Source organism: Anas acuta, chromosome 12 (genome assembly GCF_963932015.1).
Source record: "Anas acuta chromosome 12, bAnaAcu1.1, whole genome shotgun sequence".
Lineage (NCBI taxonomy): Eukaryota > Metazoa > Chordata > Aves > Anseriformes > Anatidae > Anas > Anas acuta.
The window spans coordinates 7,316,755-7,334,713 of record NC_088990.1 but is presented as its reverse complement, the minus strand read 5'-3'; the positions used below and the strand labels follow the sequence as shown (position 1 = coordinate 7,334,713).

General features: G+C 41.6%; 1 protein-coding gene across 6 annotated transcripts in view; it reads right to left on the bottom strand.

Moving 5' to 3' along the window:
- Positions 1-17,959, bottom strand: part of AGBL1 (AGBL carboxypeptidase 1) — a 445,869-nt gene that overhangs the window by 411,893 nt on the left and 16,017 nt on the right. For all 6 annotated transcript variants that reach the window (XR_011100595.1, XM_068695603.1, XM_068695606.1 and 3 more), the window contains 4 exons: positions 14,345-14,408; positions 12,893-13,039; positions 12,260-12,391; positions 9,820-9,913 (listed from right to left, as the gene is read on the bottom strand). Coding sequence is in view for 5 of the 6 variants with exons in the window: in XM_068695603.1 (XP_068551704.1) it covers positions 9,820-9,913; positions 12,260-12,391; positions 12,893-13,039; positions 14,345-14,408 (437 nt within the window). In the remaining variant the exon portion in view is untranslated. The remainder of the gene's footprint in view (positions 1-9,819; positions 9,914-12,259; positions 12,392-12,892; positions 13,040-14,344; positions 14,409-17,959) is intronic.

Sequence of the window (17,959 nt, the reverse complement as noted above, 5' to 3'; positions counted from 1 at the left end):
AAAAATAGAAGCATTATCAGGATGGTTTTTCCATGTGCCATTGTTTTTCTGCACAGAAAAACCTGGAAGGCAGTTAAAACTGGAATAACCACAAATATTGAAGTGCAATTTAAAACAAAAAAAAATCAAAAAAGAAATGAGATGAGTAGACAGTGAACTGTTGTGGCATTGCAACGTATATCCTATGGTATACACAAAGATCAAACTGTCTCCATTTAACACTAGAGAAGAAAGAATATAGAGTAAGTTACCCAAATATATTGGACGATTTTCTTTATTTTCCATTATAGTGTTGCCGCAGTCTGACAGTAGAAGCTCAGAGCCATGACCTCTAAAAGATTTACACTTCAGGGGGAGTTTCCATTCCCGACCCCAGCACTGCAGCTGTATGCAGAGTCAGCAGCCCTGTTCTTCCTCACCAGTCACTTCAAGTTTTCAGGTTCTCCCCTCCATGTTTCAAGTCCTGTCTCTGAACACATCCCAGAGCTGCTCAGCTCTGTGTTTATTTACAGATTTTACTGGCATTGCTGCCATTCCAAGTGTTACCCTGCAGATAAAGAGACCAAGAAGAGCCCTGACAGCGTCAGCTACCCAGAGACCTGTGCTGCATATGTAGCACCACTACTTAAAAAGCCTTCCTTTCCTAATGAAGATCATCTCACCTGCACTTGGTAAATACTGTAGGTTTTTTGGCTATTTTTTTCCCTACAATCAGCATGTACTAACTATCCAAAAGAGCCTGAAAGCGACTGCTGGAGCTCTCTGCCTCCTGCCCACTGGAAATGAGTCAGTTGTAGTGCCTGTATTGCTAAAGCCAGCCACCCTGCTGCTGCTGCTAATGCTGGTGCAGCTCCAACAATGCTATCAGGATAGGGAATCCTAGTGTAGAAAGGCTGTTGCTAAGGGGATCTGACACTGTGCCGTCTAACTCTGCTCGGGGCAGGTCTAATCACTGTGGTGCTTTAAAACCACTGATAGTTTTAGAGACTGGCTCACACTTCACCCGCCAGCACTGGCGGAGCTGGAAAAAAGCCATAGCAGCCCCAGGAAATTCTTAGGGCTGTTTTTCTTGTGTGGACAGCAACTACTCAGGGCCAGCATTGCTCTAAATCATTGCTACTGGAGCTCTGCACTGATGCTTTCTTTCATTGTTGTTTGTCGTATTTCCCATGTCTATCTTTGGACATAAAGTTTTTGTTGGGAGAGTCTTATAGCTGCTTTCTCCCTTTCATAGGTGTAACAGGCTTCTGGGTGGGAGGAGAACACCAAAAGAACAATAAATCAGGTGCAAGGCAAGGGGAGGAGGATTCCTGGGCTCTCAGATGGGCTGACACATGAGTGAGTGTCCTCGACTTTGTGTGTTCCCTTTCTGGCTGCCATCAGAGATTCACATCATTATCCAACTCAGGGCTTTCCAAGAGGGGCTCTTTGTCTCCTGGACACAAGAAAACTAACACTGAAAAATAGGGAGGGTAGGCACAGGCTCATCACTTTAGTGATGAGATTCAAACAGGCTTTGCCCAGAAATCCCCTTCCCTCCAGTCCCAGTATCCCACAGCTGTCTGACTGATGCCTTCTGCAAGCTTTGGCACTTAGCGTCCATCTCAAACATGCTTACAAGGTCACATTGTTCAGCCCTCTCCTCACCCTGCCAGCTCCTCAGTCTGCTTCAGCCCCATCCTGCCCAAACAAAAAACTTCTGGCTTGCTTGCTACTGTTTCTCTCTTTCTCACTTTTCCATCTGTCCTCACCCAAATGCCCCAGACACAACTGACCTTACCCCAATACCCTTAGGGGGGCATTAAGAGGTGCGGTCTGGTGTTAAGGCATCAAGTATATGAGAAGTCTGACTTTAGATGACTTGACCACAACAACACACCAGGTCTTAAATAAGCCCTCCAGACATCTTTTGTCTTCTACCAGACTTTTTGCCTTTTCTCTTACGGTCTTACAACCACTGGTTCCTCATCTCAGATGACTTTTGGAAACTGCAGGTTATCTCAAATCTGTCACTTCTTCCTCTATTACAAAATGTCTAATCTTTCTGCCTCTGCTCTCATTTTTATTTTGTTTTAGTCCAAAGTTTTTTGGTTTTTTTTTTTTTTTTTTTTTTTTGCCATTTACAAAATGCCTTGTACAGTTAGTACACACCAGTCTTTACCCTTCCCTCTATGGGACTATCATATTCAGCCACAAGGGATTCTTAGTGACAGTAAGAATTCACATAAAACTGGACAGCACTCTAGGATACAACTGATAAATAAAAATCAAGTGCAACCTCCCATTTCGATGGGACTGACAGTGGTTCCCCAGTTAGGTGGAAGATATGTCTTAGAGCTTCGAAGAGACACTGCACTGCAGTAAGGCACTCAAGTGTTAGCTTTAATCTAACACCAACAGTGAGACAATATGGCCATGTGAATAATGCCCCCAGATTGGCCTAAGAATCTTGGATAACCCACACTTGAGACCCTGCTGCAAACCTGAACAGTTATCAGAACTAAGTACATCAAAGCTAGGGCAAAGAGACCTTCCCACCCAACAAGCATAGAGGTCCTCCGGTGCAGACATGCCCAAAGAACTTGAGGACAGCAACATGCCCTCATACCATCTTTCCAAAGATAATCCACCAGCTCAAAGGGGCAAAAATAACAGGAAAGCAAAGAATAACCTTTAGGTGAAAACATTGCTTCTTTTCAAACTCTGTTACTTCTACCTGAAATAGAAGTGAAACAAGATAGACCTAAAAGAAAAGGTAATCACATTTTTGGAATTAATTCTCACAAAGTACACTGATCTATAAGCCAGTTCCTCCCTGTCAATGAGGTATTAAGTTAAACTTAGAAGTGGATTTCTTTATATAGTGTTTATTCACCAACTTTTAATGCCACAGAAATAGGTTATCTGTGCTTAATCTTGCCATACCACAGGCTACCAAGAGATGGCACCAGGATTTCTACATGTTACGTGTTTGACTATCTGGAACAACCTTGGTGTATGGTATTTCTCTCCACCTCATCAAGTCTTCATCTATTTTCAAATCTCATCTGAAAGTATTTTTCCTCCCTTGCCTCTACCTCTTAATTTTTCAATTTCTCTCTTCTGCCGCTATTAACAGTACAATGCCAGTAAGTTATAATTCTGCAGTGCAACTCTATTTACTCTGCAAAGTAGCGCTGAGATACCATCAGTCTGAAATGAGATTTTATAACTTATTAATAATATTAGAACAGGTCATTCTTGGAAAGAAATCACACGGACCATAAAAAGAACAGAATGAACTGCATAAAACTGGGACACCTTTGGCTCAGAGCTCATTTCTTCTATTACAATGGCTCATTGCATTGAATTCAAACACTAGGGTTTATTTACTTATCAGCGATGTACATATCTCTGCTCCATGCTAAGATAAGGCTGAATAACCACTTGATGTAAACAAGAGCAACTCTTTTTCCCCTTGTCACTGCCATCATCTCATTCAGAATAATATTTACTTGTTTTATTTAGCAGGAATTTCTAGGTGGAATTACATGTAGATCAAGCCCAGATGGGAGAAATGTCATTTGGTTGTGACATAGCTCAAAAGAAATCTCATCCCCTTCTGTGCATTTTCTACAGGGATCAAATGAACCAAACAGCAATTTGAGAGTAAGCAGGCACTAAGCATTGATTAATTCTGACCACATTCCAGTAGAATTGTTACTTTCCAACTAAATATCCAAACCACTCTACATGATTAATGGCAAAACAGTGACTAACAAGAGGAATTAAGGATGATTTGCTTTTGATCTCCTATCAGGAACTGTTGCCAAATAAACAGAGGCAGAGTTGTGTGTGGACGATTCCTCAAGAAGAACCAATCACTGCAGCTCCTGTATCAGGTTGCAGAAGTAATCACCATGTCAGTGTACTGAATTTCTTTCATTCTCAAAATATTGTCTGGCAACAGTCATATAACATGTTCTTCTGATCAAGAACAGTGCAACTGAAGCCTTAAGACAATCTGTAAAACAGAACAGCAGTAAACATATATGGTGATCAACCAGCAATGGATTATCCTGGATTAGGGTTGAGGAAACTAGTTGCCTGCATGGAGTCTGGGATGCATTCACAAGGACATCTTTCATGTATTTCTCCACCACTCTTAAAAGAGGAGAGAGTTCTAGCATTCAGGTCATTTCTGCTACATTTTCTCTTTCTAAGTGAGACATAGTTAGCTGTCATTCAGATTCCTTCTCCCGTTGTTAAGGCCACAGAAGATCATTTTTCCAATCATTTGTTGATAATGGCAACTGTTGTCACTTTTCAACACCAGTCCTAAGAGGAGAAAAATCTCTGTTGCATGCAAACCAGTTTGAATAGAAAAATATATATATATTTTTTTTTTTCAGAGCACACTTGTAAGTTAATGGGATGTATGCTGCTTTCATCTACAGTATTTTCATGGCCTTTGTATTCTTGATCAGTCTGATAGTGTCTGATTAAATAGGGGATTTTAGTTTAGATGTGCTCCAATGACATTAACATTTCCATCTTTGCTTGCTTTCTGTACTCCAGTTCAGGAAAAAAAAAAAAAAAAAGTCTTCCTCTCAGTTCACATTGTGACAGAAGTATGCAAAATAGAAGTCACTTCCTGACTATAGCAATATCATCCTTATTCCTGCATGTTTCTTGTTCATGAGACACTCACCATCCCAAACCATACCTGAGTACACATCACCAAAAGAAATACATTGGTGGTGGTCTTATTTCCTCTTGGGTTTTGAGCCCTGACACTAGATACAGAGTATTGCATTTTCCAAATCTCCCTCAGCATCCATCCACCTGACCCAACTCTAAATATTTACCACATTATTTCCAAGTTATCCACCCTGGACTCACACTCCAGTCAGTGGACAGAAATAAGTATTTTCACCCCAAGCTTCCAAAGGCTTTGATCCAGATGAAGATAACCTTGCTCTTTTTTCCCCCCTCCTTTTAATGTGTAAGGACTTGATACATCTACCTCAGATGGAATAAAGTTATGCAAGAGAAATTCCTCCCTTTAAATGGAATTTGAGATTCACTGCAAGTGTTTGAGGAGCTGGGAACATCCAATAAACACAAAACATCAGAAGATTCATGACTGAGTGTCATAAGTAAGGACACTGGACACGAGCAAAGACAGATAATTTCTGCATGTCACATTTTCTACCAAATTAATTTGGCACTATTCCCAGACGTTGTTATTCACTTTCCACTTTTAATTAAGTAGTCAAACTTCACTGGAACAACCCATTGCAGAAAGCCAAGCTGTGTGAACATTCACAGAAAGCAAGGCTTCTTTTTGTGTCTTTTTTATTAAAATTCTGATGAGCATTCATTCTTCTTACAATCTGTGGCAAATGGAAGTACTTATTTCTCAGTGTGGCAAATAGTTGTACTCAAGAGCTTTGAGAAAAAGACATCTCAAAAGACTCTAAGTCACTTCTAATAAAACTGCAGGAGTGAGAGAGCCCACCAACTTCTGAAGAACAAAGGAAAAGGATAATATAGTGGAGGGAACCACTCAAAGACACTTCACATTCACTTGTGATTTTCTGAAGTGATTTTCCCCATATAAGACAGTCAAATTCTGGATTTTTGTCTTCACTAATTTTGATAATCTATCTGCAACTTGAGATGGCCTAGGAGAGATGGTACAACATGTAGCCAAAGACCACATGCAGCCCTCTAAACTATGTTTGACATGCCAATGGCACGGGGAGGATATCTGATGCTTGGCCACCTGGAGATGGATCCATGCAGAGAGGTCCAGCTACAGAGAGCACACATCTGCCAGTGTCACATCCCACATCTATCTGTCTACAGCACATCCAAATATCTCTCAGAACAAGTCAATTGGTAAAATGAGCAAGATTGGTGAAAGGAACATTGGAAAGTCAAAAAGCGTAGAAGATCAGAGCATCCAGGGAATAAGTAAGGTGGAAGGCGAAAAGAGCAGGGGTCATTGCACTGTGTGGGGCATCAGGGATGTTACATCAGAGGTGTTGACAGTGAAGATCTGAGCATCCCACCCACACATTTGTATCAGATATCCAGGGTATTGACATAAACAGAACTGAGAGAAATGGAACATCATCTGGTTTTATTTTAAACTGCTCTTACAGAAATGTACCAGAAAGCTTTCGCTGCAGCACAACACCACATAAGAAACACTATAGACCCTCTATATCACTTGGATTTGATGGTACTTAAATCAGGAGTTCTTTAAGCCCCAGTAAGTGCCACGTTCTTCCCCATGGCTTTTGCTTCAGATATTGTTAGCCATAGAGAGAACCACACAGTTATGGCACCAGCAACCTGAAGACCTCAGATACCTAAGTAAGACCAATAAAGTCCATGAGTCACGGTCTCAGGGGAATCAGAACTACTTGGCATGCACCCATAGAAGGTCAATTGGAGCACAGGAGACCATTTCTAAATAACCCAGAGCATCACTACTGAGAAAAATAAATAGAACTATGTATCTTGTTTCCACATCTTAGCTGGCTAAATAAATAGCTCTGATAGTGCGCTCTCCAGGGCAGATTCTTAAAGTGACCTTGGTCACACTGCTGCCCAGGACAGGAGAATGCGGGTGTATCCACCAGAGAAGTGGTGCATTTTCAGTGCTGCATTCCTGGCAGCTGATCAAAGAACAAGGGTAATCTCAGCCCCCACAGTTGCCGGCTGTTCCTTCCCAGCAGCAAGGCAAATCATGGTGGCATGTAGTTATGGAGAGAAGGTATCAAGGACAAATACAAAGGGAGGATCAGAGGCTTGCAGGGAAGACATTACAAGATTTCCCCTGTAGGCAGGTTACAGACTAACGTTCTCTTCAAGCTCTATACTAATAGCCAAAAAAGAAGGACATGTTTTTTTGAACAGCTCACTACACCAAAATAACTTGCTCCAGATTTCATAGACCCTTTGGAAAGGCTACGCAGTTCCTTCAAGTAAGATGACCAGCAAGACATACTGAACTAGACAAAGCACGTGCCCTCCCACTTACACTTTCTCCCCCATCTAAGAAAGCCCATCCATAACCCCCCCTCCACAGGAACCCTATAAATTTTAAACTAGAGCTGCTCAAACAGTAGAAGCACATTCTTTACACATACCTCTATTTTTTGATGAGCTGTAAAGATACCCAGGATTTTCAAAACACAGCTATTTATAACTACCAAGAAAGAAGATTGGAACCCATTCTGTAGACAGGAATTCTAGTCCTAGTCTCAAGACCTACGTTCTTTCCAGCAATATTGCTTAAGACCCCTTTCCCCAGTGAGCATACTGTTCCCAAAACAGACACAATCCCCAGTGAATAAAAGGAAACTAGTACCTTTAAATAGGTGGCAAATGCTTTTTAAAACAAAACAGTGTAGTGTGCTTCTTCTGACGTAACACAGCCTGTCTCCATTGCACCATTGATCTTCTCAGCTGCTTCTAGTTATTAAATGAAACAACCAACTTTGACCTCCAGGCAAACTAGCTGAGTGGCTATCAGGCTTCAGCTGATTTATGGTTCTCACAGGTTAAACCATGTGTTTATGGAAGCTAAATCACTTTTTTCTAAGCTTTAATAAAGGAAATTTTTGAGACTGTATTTTCTTCTTCTCTCTCCAGAGACCCTCTCAAAGAAATAGTTTAAGAGTTGTTCAAAACAATTTTTGTAGATGAGATGAAAAGAAACAAACACCAAATATTGCAAGTTGGCATTCTGTACCTATAAATAAATCTCAGCAAAAATCTGATCTAGAAATGTATGACATACTAAGATGTCCCCTTCCCTAAGAGGAAGATGCAAATGGAAGAAGAAACTTTGCACAAATTGATTTAAAGAGCTCTCAGGCACCCAGTCCCAATGTTTAACAAAGAACTGATACAGACCCAAGTTCCCTTACACCCACATCCTGACTTATGAGGAAGCCACACAAGTAGAACTAACTCCAGTCCAATCATAGCCAACACTTTGGGAAAACACAAGAAAACCAGGGAATTGAGTGGAATTTGCTTACTTAGTTAAGTTAATAGACTCATCAGTCATTTTTGCTTGCTTCAGAAGTTCAACTCTGGAACTAACTTATCCTGGGCTCTGCTGCCATTTCCAGGCTCCCTGAGTCTTAAAGATTAAAGTTGTAACACAAGGCCTGAGGGGAATCTTGGAGAGTGCTCAGATATCCTAGGACTAATACTGTAACAATAATATTCTTTGAGCTGTGTGATATCCCAACTGTTCCTGTGCAGGAACATCCTGATATCTTACTTTTGGAGAGACCATGTAGCGGAATCACAGGTATGCTGGCTAAGAGAGAACTGAAGCTGTGAAGCATTTCCAGGTACTTAGCACCACACTAGAAAGCCAAAACTGCAGACAAAAGTGAGTTGGCCTCCATTAACAAGGCAGGTGCAGGAAGTCATGTATCTGCTGGGCCCACTCACTATCTTATTTAGCAAGGCAAACTGTTCAATTTTTTTTATAGCCCCAGATGCACAGGCAGGAGAACTGGAAGCCTGATGCATTTAGCAAACAATAGTACCATGTGCTGATGTTCAAGTTCATAAATTGTTGTTAGTAGGAAACCCTTCCCTTACAGTGTGTTGTGTAACTGGCCTTGTTGGGAGAACTGGTATTAATCTTTGACAATTATGCCAGGAGGGGCAAGATTTATTAGACTCCTCATCCAGGGTGACAGGTCCACTTCCCAGCTACAGCTGTGCATTGAAAGGTCAAACTGTTGTGCCATGTCTGTCCACCTACCTCTCCCCTTCACATCATGCCCATCCTAAAGCTACTTCCTCAGTAATCACCAGCCATGAACTGGACCTAAGTCCATACAGAAGGAAAACCTGACAGATTGTTGCCATGTTGTTCCTCAGACATCCATGAACAGTCAGTGTTATGTGCTCCACATGGCAGAGCATGTCTAAAGGAGAGAACCAGCAGGTTCTGTGTTGCTTTAGTAAACATGATTGTGTGAGCAGAGGTCATAGTGGTAAGTTCTGCCTTTCCTTTGTGATGAGCAAGCCACAGAAATATGTTATGTCCTTCTGAGGATGTTTGTTTTCTGTATTTAAAAGTTTGCCTTGAAAGGTACCTGGGGATGTGGCCAGAATCTTGAACCTGAGGAATAATGTTCACCATTGAGATGGAGATACAAAATGGACTTCTCTCCAGAAAAATAAATAAATAAACAAATAAATAAGAACAAAAAAAAAAAAAAAAGGGGGGGGGGAAGGAAAAAAAAAAGCAAAACAAAGCAAAACAAACAAACAAAACACACACAATTATTTGAAATATTTGGAATGGGCTTAAAAACAGACCCAACTTAATACTAGCAAGTACTGTCATCCTCCAAAAATATCATGATGACCTGGTCACAACTCTCTCCAAAAGGAGGGAAAGAAAGAACTGCCACAATTTCATTGTACCTGCTCCTAGGCCACTGGTGACAGGAGGTTCTTGCTAAGGGACAGGCAGGAGCAGTTTGCCTACTGCTGGGATGTGCTTCTCAAAATCCAGTCTTGACTGGAAAATGAAGGACGATACCTTGCAATCAAACTGCCATCACAATATAGGGTACACTACAAATAAATGGCCACCAGCATGAATCATATGATGAATCACAGCACAAGCAAGTCCTTCGGGGAGCTATTTCTGCCTCTTAAAAAACTCTGCAGATTTAAAGCAAGTGGAAATTCTGCATCCATTTCTGATTTCTTTGCCTTTTCAAGTGGAACCAAAATTTTATTTCTTGCTGGCCAGGAAAGATGAGTTCCCTTGTGGCTACTGCCTACCTGACTGTCCTGATGTGTCGCTTGCTGTAGGGGGTGATGACTTTGAAAAGCAGCTCCATAGCTCCATTGATGCCAAGCGTGGTTCCTGCAGTAACTGAAGCAATAAAAGAGAAAAGCAGTCAGCTCTGAAGCAAGTGGTCTTCGATACTGTGTTTAGAAGTGATGCAGGGAAGGGAGTAGCTGCCCTTGGGGCTATGTGCAGATTTCTATGGGCTTCTAACTGGACTGCAAAGATCATTTCACAGGCACAGAAGTGCAACAGAGAGCTGTCTGTGGACACACCCTGAGACAAGGTCAGACACAAAACGAGTTCTCAGATTCTGCACTTCTTCTGAGCTTCCCAAAACCTCTTTCCCAGTGGATATTGTACTCTCGAGGGAACAAATCATAGTTAAATAGGTTCAGGAATATGGAAGGGCTCAAATTCTTCCTGCATTTCCCAGAGGCAGCTCCATGCAGTTGGCTTATTTCACATGGATATGGAGGGTCAAGGTTTCTTTCTGTGCTATTACTCAGCATTTTGGAAGTATATTTTTGGAAGGGGTGCTTCAAGTGCAGCCTAATTTCAGCTACCATTAGTCTTTCACTTGCTAGCACACCAGGAGCTTGTATAGATAAGGTTTGCAATTGATTCTAAAAATTCCCAGAAGCTGTTTAGCCAGGCCTCAGCACCATGAGCCAGGTTCTCTGTGTAAAGAAGGGGTAAATAAAGCTCTAAAATGTTAAATGCAAGTGAACAGGGTGAAGGGATCAGTAATCAAAAACAGCCAGAGGGAGACCTGGCTGTCTGCCCACTAGTAGGTTTTGCCTATTTTGTAAATATTTCCTGGTGGTCATTAGAGAGCTGCCAGAGGGCCCATCATCTCCTGCTGTCCTGCTGTGCCTCCGCCAAGTTGCCCGGTGATGGAAAGCCTTGTGTGGCCTGCCAACTACTTTCACTGTAGCTGGTGATTCATTAGAGACAGGGCAGTGGACAAGGCTTCTTGAACTCATCCTGCCCCAGAGTGGGAGGTAGGCTGCCACATACAACTGGTGGCAGAGACTGTGAAGGGAGAAATGCAGGTCAAAGAAGCGTGAGAAGGACTTATCTTTTCTGCTTTCATGCCTAAGCACTCTCAGAGTTTTATATATTTGTGCATCCTCACTAGTTCCACTCCATAAAAATAATTTTTAATGTAGGGAGCGTGTGATCTCCTAGTTTGGTACGACATCCTCACAGACCTTCACCTAACCTCCCTTTCAGCTTTCCAGCTGGGCCGCAGAGACCATGGAGTCAAAATTGGTTGGACAAGGTGGAAGCACAGCTAGTGAGGTGGAAGTACCTGGAGAGCAACAGAGCTCTGTGAAGGAACAGAGGATGGGTTCTGGGGTAGAGTAAGGGGCTTGACATGAACAGAAAGGAGGCCAGGCTGCAGTGCACATCCTGGAACCTCTGCAACATCTGCAGCTAAAATGGATGCAGGTGCACTGAAGCAGGGAGCAGCGATTGGTGTAGATCATCATTTTGGGTGGGAGGCAGCACACGGTCACTACCACAGCTGTGAAACCCAAATAAAGGCACATTTCAGCTTCTGGCCTTGGCTGCACTTTCAGCCAGACTCAGCCTTTTAAATGCTGTCTTTTGCAGGGAGAAGGGTTGAATGTTGAGGCTTGGCTGCTTGCCTGAGAAAGCCCATTGCATGAAACTAGCTCCTGTACAGCTAGGAGGGACCTGCAGGGCTAGGAGCCAGGAATGTTAAATCTTAGGATGCAGACTGCAGGCAGAATGGATGTCAAGAGTTATCTGCAGGTGAAGGAAGCAGGGAGGGAGAGGAAATGGTTGGAGTGAGCAAAGGGAAACTTGTGCTGACAAACTCAGTGCTCTATAGTAGGGAAAGCCTGTATGAATTTGTAATGATCCCTGGAGAGAATACTCGAAATCTCATTACTTGAGTTGTTTAATATGAGGGCATAGTTAAGCAAGAAAAGCTGGAAGAGTGCATGAGGGGAATGCTAAGACAGAAGACCAGGTATTAAGTTCCCAGCTCTAATATGTGCTTCCTGAGGGACCTTGAATAAGTCAATGATTTCCCTCTGCTTTTCTCCACCTGCATTTGCCTTGCTTGTGGAGCTGCTCTGAGAAACTGCATAGAGGCTTAAGGTACCTAAGTCTCAGCAAAGGAATTGACTGTGTATATTATGGAATAGGAGATCATTATTGTGAATAGTTTTTCACTATAGCACTTATGTTTTCATAGCCTGCAAGTGAAATACACTGTATAGAACTTGTGGGGAATACCTCTTTCTAGGACTGTTCTGACTTTTCAGTCCAATTCTGTATATTAACAGTGCAAGCAGGCACTTGCCTTAAACGGTAATTATGTTTAATTGCTCTGAAATGATGAAGAAAGAGCTATTGTCCTTTCCATGATGAGGAAAGGAGGAAAACCCAGGTACTCACCATTGGAAGCACAAACGCGCAGGACCCAGAGGCAGTGGGTGAGGTTCAAGTGGTGGCCCAGATTTTGTCTTGTCAAACTCAGGATTACATCAGTTGCTTCTGCCTTCTGTACTTTCAGCCCAAACTTCCTATCTGTGAAAAGCAAAGCAGAATCAAAATTATTATGAAGACCAAGCCTCTGCAGCAGTGCTGTTAAGCATAATTGAACCATGCCTAAGCTGCAATCTCGTAACAAAATTATTCAAATGAATCAGTGTCATTTGAAGATTGCACTGAGAACATGAAAATATTGTATTTACTTACAGTTACCATATACAAAGAGAAAACATATTTTAAGGTTTCACATAGGTTAAGTGAAACAAAAATAAATTTCTGCTAGAGAGGTGAGGTGGACTTTCAGCTAGCAGGCCAATGCAAGGCGGAACATGGATAAAACCTGTGCAAGAAGCAGCAGCATGTGCACGTACACCTTCCCTGTCTTGTTAAAAGTTTTCCAACTGGCCAGACCATAGCTGACCTGGATTTCCAAAGTAGTACATCCTCCAAATAAACTCACAGTGCTTTATCAACCAGTCTGTCCATGCATTTTGCGGTTCCCCCACCCACCTAAGCATTCCCACCATGCAGTAGTACCTCGTTGGCCAACCCTGGCCAGGAGGCGAAGCAGGGGCAGGAGGATGCTGTGGTCGGGGGGCTCGGTGCGGGCAGCAGAGATGAGGGCCTGCAGCAGGGCCTCACTGCCCCCTTTGCTGATCACGTACTGAATTCTCCGTCCAGTCCCTAGGGAAATGAGGGCAAGAGTAAAAGGCTTTGATCAGAGCACCTTTGTCCCAGAGCAACAGTTATTGATAGCTTTCAACCTGCACAATGCATACAAAGGCCTTCCTGTGTTGTTTTATTGTTATAAACTCCAGGGTGTTTGCAGATTTGACCTCTTGGGTGCCCCCAGATTGGAGATGTGGCTCATGGTTGTGTGGTGAAACCATTGTCTATGCTTCTTCTTGCTCCAGCGGTCATTACTTTTACAAACCTGCGTCCTGCTGGTTTTTCATTGTGCATTGAAATGCAGCAGAGAGGAATAAACAGAGACACCAGCAGATTTCAAAGGAGCAGAAGGCTCAGTGATCTTTTCTTAGATATTGGAAATTAAACTAGCAAAGGAATAAAGCTCTGGATGTCTGCCAAATGAAGAGGAATCCTAGGGAAGCTTTGGAGACAGCTTTCAAACAAGGTCTCCAAAGAAACCACACACTAATCCTGTGAGCCCCACTGCATCGGCAGTGATCCATGTGCATCTCTGGCAGCTGTGTTAGCTCTCCATGGTTGGTGGAAGCTGCATGTTCAGCCCTCAGAGCACCTGGAGGGGAGATAGTATCTTCTGCCCTCAAGCAGGCAATCCTTCCATCTAACTGAGGAATAAATCTGCAGGGCTTCAAAAGAGAGATTCAACTGGACTGGTGTTGTCTGTGATGGGGCTGTGAGGAGTGGGTAATGCAGGAGGCTTCAATTCTTGCCAACGCAGCCTAGCAGCTCGGTTGGATTGAAAATTGCTTAGCAAAAGACATTTTTGAGGTGGAACAGCAGGAAAAATAAATATTCTTTCAGTTCTTGTGCCAATTCACTTATTTTTTTCACGTTGCTTGGGCACATGCAGCAACATGTCATCCCTGCAGCCCTGAAGTGAAGATGCCGATGGGAAGGTGATGAACTCTCTCCATCAGAGTCCCTGCAGTGCAGGAAGTCAGGTTCATCTCTCTGTTTCGCAACCCAACCTCCAATGGCACGGGTGAATATTTCTGGTGGTTGACTGCCAGGGATTATGAAAACCTTGAAACTCATGGGCTTATTTTGAACTAAAATCAATAGAGATTTTTTGTCTTTTTTTTTTTTTTTTTATAACTTAGAGAAAAAAAAACAATTTTCTGGACATGGAAGTAAGGACTGAGTAGCTATAGGTGCAATTTATATTTTGTTCACCCTGCAAACACCTGGCTGAGTGTACACAGATCTGAATTCCCTGCCCTGCTCAAACAACCCCTGCTTGCCCTTAGCCTGCAGGCATTGCCCCAGAGCTCAATTCCTTACCCAGAGAGAGCAGGTCAGTGAGGACGCTGAGAATGTTCAGCAAAACATCCTTGTCACAGGAGCTCTGAAATGGAAACACATCATCTTCAGGGATAAAATCAGAACAGTGAACTTCGTGCTACACCGGGCTGCAGTGCCACATGCGGTGCAGAGGCACCAATATCCTTGCTTGGATACTGAGTACTTTTTGTGCCATCTGTCCAGTGAATATGTGCAGCCATACTGATAACACATTGTAAAAGCCTCTGACAGACATACTGATCATACCACACAATATTTAATACACAGTAGCATTTCTGCAGAATTTACATCTAAATTCTAAATTACATCTCTTTCTTTTTTTCTTTATCACACAGCAATGCTAAATGTGTGGTGGTTTTCAATGAGAACATCCCTTATTGCAGCACCTGGAAAAGAATAACTTTAAATTATATTCATCTCATTTACAAGAAAATTACCCTGTCTTTGCAGTTTTACAGCCACAACCACATGGAAACCTGGAGTCTGGGGAGCAGAAAGATGCCTAAACTTATTTTTAATCAAGTCTGAGTAAGCACCACACCCTGCCATCACACATTCTGCCTTAGATTCACTTTAAATTTTTCTCTAGAGGAAATCAGATACAGTGTACTCGAGGAGAAGGGAACACATGATATCTACCATCCATCTGTGTGATACACTAGACCTCTGCTTGAATCCTCCTCCAACCAGATTTCATTGCTAAGACTGAGGAATTAATCACCGGTTTGTATTGTTGTATGCGAGATCTGGGTTAAGTTCTAGATGTCTTAATATCCGTAAAGATAAAACACAACACAAAAGAAATTTCCAATATAATAGAAAAGTTTCATTTGTGTAGCTTTGGTCCTGAATAACATTAGGTGTTTCACATAAGCTATACCGGAATCACTGTATCTCCCATTAAGTTATTAAAATAGGATAATATCTTATACATATCTTACACATGGCTCCTATATTTCTGAATGTTGAAGCGCTTCAGAAACTTTACCTACTAGGACATATTCTGGATATATGCAATTATTTCACCAGCCAAAACGACTCAACCATTCTCTGACACATTGAACATTATGCAACTGATGATATAAGACAAGGAATCAAGAAGTAACACGTAGCAAAAAGAATGTGTAGAAGGAACATTTGGAAATTCTGCCTAATTCAGATCTTTAATAATCACTATTATTAATGCAAGCAGACAATTTATTTCCAGTGGATCCCTGCTAAAGTCACAGCACAAGCTGAAATGGTGCTGCAGATGGCGTAGCTAATTAGGCAGCTCTGTATCATACCCTTTCACCGCTATAGTGGGGGAAGATGTGCCCTGAGTGAGACACAGGAATGAAGCATATGAATATGCTTACATATGCTTATATGCATATAAAAATAGGAAGCTTGTTGAAACCAAAAGGGTCGGTATGATGGGATTACCAGGTCTTTCACAGCCAAGACAAAGAGAATATATGACTTTAACAAAATGTATTTACTCTTGTTTCAGCTTCACCTTAGAGAGCCTTTCCAAATCCAACTTACTGGCTCAAGGGACCACACAAGGGAAAGAGAGCCTTTTTTCGAGAGAGAAAAAGCTGCAGTAGGGTCAGAGCAGCTACAAATACCATTGCTTCTTGGTAACATATAGTTTCAGTCACATGATAATCCTGCTAATTGGTGTCTCTGTTCATTAGTCCACAATCCTGTGCTGTTTCAAGTCTCTTGATTTCAGAGGAAATAAACAGTGATCAGAGCTCTCTTCCCAAGAGTTCTGTGGCATTTTTTAGCATAGGGACTTAATAGTCAGGAGCAAGCTGTCAGGGGTGATGAGTGTCCACCAAATTTACTGACTCCAGGAAGAGTTACAGTCCTCAGCACCTTTTTAAATATCAGCGTTACTGTCCTCTGGTTTTGTCTTGCTGCCTCTCAGTATCCCTTTCCTCTGTAGGTGGATGGATTACACATTAAGGTTTCAGTAATGAAGTCTTCATTGATTTATGCTCCTATTACACTGGGCTGTTTATTTTAACTGATTGGATTGTGGGTTTCCTAAGCCATTAACACAAATAGTGATGACATAAGATATCCTCTGACTTTCCATGCGCTTTATCCAGGGACACAGATGAACAAAGAACTTGAGGGGATGTGAAAGATCAACCTTTAAAATGTGCAAATTAGAGCTGGGTGATATTGCCAAATATTTTACCTGGGTATTTACTCTTGGTATTTTAACACTGAAACTCTAATTGTGTTGGTGCACCATCATTCCCTTTCCTCCAGAGCACTAATGAGGGAATTGGAGGGCTTGTGTGTTTGCTGAAACAGTGGATAAAACCCTAGTCCCATTAGAAATTATAATATATTTCCCACTAACTTTAGTGGCACCAGGATTTCAACCACTGAATAATACAGAATATCACAGAGGAGTACAGCTCCAATTCATAATAGCCAGGCTAAATATATATATGTATATATATATTATATATACACACACACCTATATATATATTTATATATATATTATATATATTATATATATATTATATATATATATATTATATGGCTATAATTTTATACTATATATATTATATATATATTATATATAAAGCTCTAAAAGCTCTACAGTTGTTGTCTTACAAGATGATGACTTGCCTGTTGAATAGAGACAGCTCAGATTTTTGGCTGATTAACTCGCTATTTTCTAAAACATCAAAGAAATCTGGACATTGAGTTCCAGGAGAATTAGTTGTTTAATGCTCATACCAAACTGTGGAAGAATTGCCAACAAATTCATTCATAAAAAATATTCAGTAAATCTTTTTGAACAGTAAATACAAATGAGAAAATCACAACTTGTGCCTGATCTAAAAAAGATGAATAGGGTAATTTCTTTAATGCAAATTACTTACCCAGCTCTGGTTAAAATAAACACATTAGTTATTTTTATTGAAAGATATGTTTGACTGCTCAAGAACAAATGGTAAGCAAGGAGAGAAGTAAAATTCCTCTTGCTAAATATTTTCCATTCCTGCCAGCACTTACGAATGTTACATACAATATCTGTACACGTACAGACTAATGAAGATGCATTCATGGTATATGGGTGGAATGAGAGCAGAGAAAAGATCCCAGAGGCTCAAGTTAGATTACAAAATCGCCAGCCTCCTGCAGGATTTCACTAAAAGGATTTAGAGTCAGAGCCAAATTGTTACCTATTAACAACAGCCTGTAGCTGCCTTTCACGGCTTGCAGCTGGACAAGGTCTAAAGTAACAAAAAGCATCACTTAAAATATCAAGCATGGCTGTACTTTTTAGCCAGAGCCCCCCATCTTAGCCTTACTTCAGTGAAGCCTGCTGTTTTTCTCACCCAACTGGGAGTATCACAGGGCTGAGTTCAGATGCATTTAATCAGCTTCCAGCTGATAGTTCCTCTCTGAGACTTTTCTGAGCTGTTTCTGGGAATTAATCCCTGAAACACCAGGGCTTTGGTTAGCTTGGCTGAAGCTCCTCATACATAAACAGCAGAGAGATGGAGAAAGCCAGGAATAAAAAATACCCCAGCATATAGGCATTGATACATCCAGGCAGCAAATGATTAGTTAGTGACAT